General features: G+C 26.0%; 1 protein-coding gene across 1 annotated transcript; it reads left to right on the top strand.

The window, feature by feature from the left end:
• The first annotated feature begins 4,152 nt into the window (after positions 1-4,152).
• On the top strand, positions 4,153-7,512 carry LOC113370961 (nose resistant to fluoxetine protein 6-like). Its single transcript, XM_026611627.1, has 7 exons — positions 4,153-4,300; positions 5,385-5,787; positions 5,879-5,946; positions 6,020-6,228; positions 6,289-6,486; positions 6,554-6,685; positions 7,405-7,512. The coding sequence occupies exons 1-7, from the start codon at positions 4,153-4,155 to the stop codon at positions 7,510-7,512; spliced, it is 1,266 nt and encodes a 421-aa protein (XP_026467412.1).
• Positions 7,513-7,763: the final 251 nt, after the last annotated feature.

Here is a 7,763-nt window from a genome sequence, read left to right as displayed (position 1 = left end):
GGATGATTGCATTTTGTATTGGTGGACACCCTTGTTGTATATACAGAATTATTTTAATACCAATAATATGGTAAATTTAATTCAATCTATTAATTCAATATTGAGCTCAATAATATGAATTGTTTTTTTCATTAAATCATATTTTTTAGTGTATAACACAATCTTGGTACCTATCAGTGGATATGCAGTTTTACATAATTGCTCCTCTCTTAATAATTCCATTATTCAAATGGCCAAAACCTACATTGGTCTTTATAGGAGTAATGTCTTTAGTAACCATTGGTCTAAACTTCTATTTGACTTATGTAAATGACTTTTCAGGTGGACTAATGTAAGTAAATTCGATAAAAAATAACGCATGTAGTTTTAACTAACGTTTTTTAATTTTGCAGGAATCTAAGTATCGGCAGAGACCAAATGACAACGATTTATTTTCCAGCTCATACTAGATATGCACCATGGTTGTTTGGAATAGTACTTGGATATATTATGCATAAAACTAGAGATCAAGAAATTAAATTTAATAAGGTATATTCTAGAATCCTTGATTATTATTAAATAAAAATTAATATTCATTCGCAAAATCAAATAGTACAAAATATTTAATAAATTTATTTAAAATTTGCCTGAAAAGCTTTGTGGTTTAAGTTACAAATATAATAATTGGAATATGTTAAATGGAAGCCCTTGAAAACGTAATAGATAAAATTCTAATATTAATTTAGCATATAATTATAAAAAGCATTATTTTTTAATTTTGTAAAACAATTGGCTAAAATATGCAAATCTTTAAATTAGTGTAATAATATAATGACTTTCACAAATAATTGATTTTATGCAGATTCGGAACACATTCCAGTAAATTATGATAATATCTGATATCAATTAGAAATTTATTTAGCATATATTATGGGTCTTGAAATTGTCAAAATATTATTATTAAAATAGGGATAATATATGAAAATAAACAATATTAGTTTTAATGTATTCTTGTCAAAAAGTAAAATACCAGATGGTATATATTCTTTATCGATATTAAATTATAATTCTCAACATAAGATTTTTTTTTATTGTTTATTTGTTGACTTTATATACACGTACATTAGTCATATACATTTTATAAGTTATCTTTACACTTTTATTTTATTTGATTATATAGTATATGATTATATAGTGCACCATATATCTTTTTCTTTGGCAATAATGCCATAAAATTGGTTGGGAGGGAGATTTTTTTCTTTACTATTTCTCTCCATAGTTCTTGTCTACCCTTTTCCCATTTTTTGCACTCCAAAATGACGTGCTTAGCATCCACCCTAGTCACTGCACCCAAGCAATAGCAATTATCAACATAAGATAATAAATCCAAATATTACATATTATAAATTAATAAATAGCACAGCTTTTAAAATATGGTTTTATTAACTTTTAGCTATTTTAATTGGTTATTCTCTCGTTTTTTACTGGATACCAACAGATCTTTAAATCTGCCTGACATTGTGGTTCAAGACCCCTACAATAATATTTTTAATTATTCACCAAATTACTAATTAATTAATTGTATTATTAATTATATTATTTTTATCGATTACAGATACTGAATTTAATAATTTGGGCAGTGGTTCTTGTATTTATGGTGGTTGTCGTCGTGGGTGCTTATCGTTTCTATAGATTTGATTGGGAAAACGATGTCATGCTCTCAAGTTTCTACCAGGCTCTGCACAGGCAAGCCTGGTCTTTGCTGATTTGTTGGATTATTTTTGCTGGACATAATGGATATGGAGGTAAAAGATTTAATATACTGTTATGGTTCAACAAAAAAATAGAGTTGTTAGTACGTAGTCATTACTGGTGCAATAACAGTATGGAGATGATGGATATGGTGGTAAATGGTACTGGTATGGTTTAACATAAAAAGTACGGAGCTGGTAATGTAAAGTCATTACTGCTACAATAACAATATTTCAGTAAAACTTTAATAACAATATAATTTGTTATGGTTAAACAAAAAAAACTAGAGCAGGTAATGTGTAGTTATTAGGAGCAACGATTACTAGACAAATTATATAGTAGGACCATAATTTTTTTGTATTTATTCATTCATTCATATAAAAATTTATAAAATTGATAAAGTGAATAAAAAGTATAAAATTGTATTTACTTTTAGGAATAATAATAATTAAAATGTTTACCTAAAAGCTTACATTTTTGGAAGAAGTTGGATTGAACTTTGAGCCATAAATAACTTTATAAAATATATTAAACTAATGAATAATATTTTAAACTATTTTATATGCATCGAAATAATCATATGGCTATATCAATCAATAGCTCATTTTCCTGTAATTATTATTATCAGGTCCAATTAACTGGATTCTATCCTGGGGTTTTTGGCAACCTATTGCCCGATTGTCATACTGCATATATTTATGGCATTACCAGATGCAAACTGCCAGAACTGTATCTAGAAAAACTCCAATGTATTTTTCGGAATTTGAATTGGTAAGAATCGAATATATTTCATGTACAATTCTAGATCTGAAATGCAATTGTCATTTATAGTTGGCATATTTTTTGGGGGATGTTTGCCTTTCTTCAGTAGTAGCTTTAGTATGGAGTTTAGCATTTGAATCGCCCATTCCAACTTTGGAAAAAGTTTTATTTGGTGGAGGAAGAAGCTCTCCCAGTAAGTATTTTTACAAAGCAATGAATTAATATATTTATATGAATTTTAAAAAAAATTACTTATTTCAGAAAAACATAATGAAAATACTCAAATACTACGAAATGGAGATGCTGAACACGGATTAAAGGAAGAGCCTAAAGAAATATCAGAAGAAATTCCTGCTAAAGAGTTATTGGGAGAAGATAATGAAGGATTTTATAAAGATGACGAAGAAAAACAAGTGACAGATTTGTAATAAATATAGCAATATTTTTATAATATCACCAATCTCATGAAGTATAATTTAATTCAATAAAAACGTCATACATACGAAAGTATTTAATTTCAGGAACCTGATAATGTATATGATACTAAATATTCAGGACAATATATCAATTAAAAAATTATAGAAAATTATATCATCTTTATTATTTCGATACGTTTCGACATAAAATCGTATGTCATCTTTAGTGGAATGTAAATTAGAAAGTTCCTAGTTCAAAAAATATAATTTTTTATTTTAATTTTAGGTGTTAGGTAAAACATTGCAACTTGTATCATCTTTGATGCAGGATTCTTCAAGGAAAAAAATAAAGATAATATAATTTTCTACAATTTTCTAATTTATGTATTTGCCTTGGAAATTTAGTCTCACATATTTCAACATCAAAGAATTTAGCAAATATATAAATATAGTAGTTACATGTTCTACTATAATATATTCAGTAAGTTACATTCATATTCAAAAATTTGTTTCAATATATATAAATAGTATTCGACATTTGAATAATACAATATTGAAGATAAGATTTTTAAATAACAAGTATTTGTTTACTTTTATATTTTTCCAAATTTACACGATAAAATGCGCATTAAAATGTGAATATATAACGCTAAAATTATAATACAAATATGCTGCAAAAATACAGGATTGTCACTAAATAATTTTATTTAACTTCAATTATTGGGATTTTTTATTTTCAAAATTTTGCTTCAATAAATCTTTATCAATTATTATTAAAACTGATATTTTTATTCATTTACATTCTAATAGAAAATAAATTTATTTGGCCGATTTCTATTCAGATATCATCTCTGAATGTATACTTGAAATTACTTATAATAAAAATTAATATAATTAATAATATCTTATATTAATTAGTTTATCACTATTAGCAATTATTTTATCATTTTGTTAATAGAAGCTTTGAATAATATATTATGTCAATAATATTCAAAATATTTTAACTAAGTTTATAATTTATAAGTCATTTATATGTATATTTCTATTTCTCATTTCGTCATAAAATTATGCAAATAGATAATTGTAATTAAATTGAAGGTGATAACTTTACAAAATGGAATATATTTGCTTGAAAACAATTGTTAAAAGTTATGTGACGCAAGTAGTTGGAAAAAAATATAAAAATTCAATTGAAAAACTGTTCAATAAGTTTTGGTTTTCACATTTGTATTTAAATGAAAGAATGTCACGAGTTATGAGAAATAAATTCTTAACGATTGGGATATTTATTCTGATAAATCTGTCTGAAGGATTAGAATATAAAGGTTTAGATGAATCTATTTTATGGCTTACAGCCTCAGCTCTATATAATGATAATACGACTATGTGTAGTAAACATATGGAATATAGATCAAAAATAATACAAAGTAAGTATGAATTATGTAATATTTTAGTAAAATATAATTTTAGATTACCTATTTTTTCATTGCTTAAAACTGTAAATTTTTATTTCTTAAAATAATGATGTTGAAATTTTCATTATTTTTGCTGAGGCATGAAGATGTTTACGAAAATCAATTTCCAAATTCTCAAATGAAACTATGTATAATTATGAAAAAAATATAATAATAAGCTTTAACAATTAGATACATTAAAGATTTGAGCATCACCAATTAATAAACCAGGTTGACCTAATTCTGTTTGAATTAATAATTTTAATGAAGTACTATTCGTTAATATATACCGAAAATAAAATTTTATATAATGTTCCAATTAGTTGAAAATCACCATTTTACAATCTTTATAAAATAATTCATGAATAAAAACTCTTATCAGAATATTATATTCAAAAACAATAATAAATTGCAAATTAAGTTTGCAATTTATTATTGTTTTTGAATATAATATTTTGATAAATAAGTTTGAAAACTTTTTTTTATTTATACTTTTGAAGTAGTGAAATCATAAAAAAACTTTCTTCCCATTTTACCATATTTTAGAAGTTCAAAATGTATTTGATTTATATAAAATGGGTATTTTATTTACACTAGCAATTTTTATTTTTTTCTGGTTAATTAATATGAAATAATATAAAAAATTACACTATTTTTTTTAAATATCTTCAATATGCATTTAAAAGTAATAAATTAAAAATCACAAATAAATGTATTATTACCAACTAATATTTTGCTTTAAGTTTCATTAAAATATAAAATATGGCAATCTCTACCTAGTTTTTTTTTTTAACTCGTTTTATTTAGCAATCTTTCAATTTAAAAAAACCCTCAGAATCCCATTAGAAAATTTGGTGTGATTTTGATATTTTAGCAATTACAGATTTTTTATAGATGATTAATACTGAAAAGTAAATTGATTTTTTTAAATCCAATTTATATTTTTTGATAATTAATTTTTTATATGTTATCTCTGTAATTTCATTTAATAATTTTATTTATCATTATATTATATTTCTAGTGCTCGACTCTTCATCAAAGCTTCAATCAGGAATATTATCAGGAAATTACATTGATTTAGGCAATTTTGATGAATGCCTAAGTGCCACATATAAAACAAGTGATATTGGCCAAATCAACGGACAATATTGTTTAATAAGACATCAAATTGATGTCAATCGCAGAAACGAATTATTATCTGAAATTTATGATATTGAAAATAGTACATTGGAAGTAAATATTGAAAATCCTAAAAACATATTAGTGGCTTTTGCCATTTGTATCCCGGAATCTTGCACAAAAAATGAGATAGAAACTGCAATTCAATATTTGAAGGAAAAAAATATAGTTTCTTTGATTAATCCACGTGTTATGTGCACAAGGAATGAAAAATCTCTTCTTAATGCTGCAGATTGGTCAACAATGTATATAAAATTATTACTTCATTATTTTATTTATACAGATATTTATAAATTATATGCAAATGATTGACGTCTTTATGTTATATTTAAACAGATTTTTGATTTCGACAATTGGATTACTTATGACAATAAGTACGATATATGATATCTACTCGAGAAGAAGTATGTACACATTTGTTTATCTAGTTGGACAAAACATTGCATGAAAATAATATAACTATTTTATTGAAAACAGAAAAAAGAAAAGCAGAAAAATTGAACAAACTTCTCTTGAGTTTCTCAGTTTATACTAATGGCAAGAATTTGTTGGGCATTAAATATTCCAGTAAAGATATTGGCTGTATCCACGGGTTGAGAGCCATTAGTATAATATGTATAATATTAATTCACAGAAACGCTATTAGCAAATTGTATCCTACAATTAATTCTGAGGATATTTCTTTGGTAATTCTGTTTATACTTCTTGGATTGGATTTGGTTATAATAATTTTTATTTATTTTCAGTGGTACAACAATTTATATAGCACATACGTTTATGGATTTTTTGTAGCAGTAGACACATTTTTTGTTTTGAGTGGAATGCTGTTGTGTATCAACTTTCTTAAAGAAAGAGACTTAGGAAAACCTTTCAATGTCTTTACGTTTTATTTGAAACGATATATACGCCTAACGCCTCCATTAGCTGCAGCAATGCTCTTTGGGGTAGTATTTGCATTAAATACATTGATTTTCTTAAAACTACCAAATTAATATTTCATCTAATCATCAGGCAACTCTACAAACAAAATTCGGAAGTGGTCCTTTCTGGGAAAGCAAATCACAGGATACGAGAACAAAATGTGCAGATTACTGGTGGTATAATATGCTTTACATACAAAACTTTTTGGATCCGACAAAAGTCGTAAGTTTTGTAATATGGTATTTGGGCATAAAAATGCAGATGATATTATAATTAACTTCCTGTAGGGTAAGTTATAGTAAAGGTTCAAAATTCGAAAATAAAAATTTTTGCATATGTTCACGTTTTAGAGGTTTCTGAACATTTTGGCATGCCTCAGAAATGTGTGTATGTGTGGATTAGTAGTACGATTTTGAGCGTACGGATTATATTCCAGAAACATTCGATTTCTAGTGATGAAAAGACGTGCTAATTAGTTTTTGATAAAGTCAGGTCCAGCGACTTCAGTTATATGGAGCAAAAAATGTTAAAATGTCAGTTTTTAAGAAATCGGATCATCCGATTTGAATGATACAAAAAACATTCGATTCGTAATGATGGGTAGAAGTGGTGATTAAATTTTGACGAAGTAGAAATCGAATGTTTTTTGAATTATTCAAATCGGTTGATTCGTATTCACGAAATCGTCGACGAAAATTTGTATCCGCGCACACACACAAACCTACACACAACACACACACCATCAATTTTTTCTAAGGTATGTCTAAATTTTCAGACACTGAAATTACACACTGAAACGTAAAGATATATAAAAATTTTCATTGTCGATTTTTTTGCGATTACTATAACTTACCCGTAATTATAGAATTAGCTCATTATCAAATTAATTTAATGTAAAATGTGTCTATAATTAATTTCTATTTAAAATCAAATTTTCACAGTGTATGCTGGCGACATGGTATTTAGCTGTTGATATGCAACTTTTTATCTTGTCTCCATTAATTTTGATACCATTATGGAAAAACCAAAATATGGTATTTTTGAAATAATACTTCTTCTGTCGTGTGCTGTGATATTACATTGGGAATAATTTTAAACAATGACCACAATTTTACGATTATATCAAAGTAAGTTTAATATTGGTATCAAATTATATGTATTAGGGAAGTCCCGTAACGCCGGACGGCACAAGCATCGGACACTCTATATATCACGTATTATTAAAGCGAGTATAAATCTTTTTATTTCAAAATACAAGTAACAGGGACTTGGGGGCACACAGGTACAGGATCACGCGCCA

This window comes from Ctenocephalides felis, unplaced genomic scaffold (assembly GCF_003426905.1).
Source record: "Ctenocephalides felis isolate EL2017-DRISC unplaced genomic scaffold, ASM342690v1 CF-g0.4_SCAFFOLD_01492, whole genome shotgun sequence".
Classification (NCBI taxonomy): Eukaryota; Metazoa; Arthropoda; class Insecta; order Siphonaptera; family Pulicidae; genus Ctenocephalides; species Ctenocephalides felis.
This window is presented reverse-complemented; position numbering and strand designations above follow the sequence as displayed.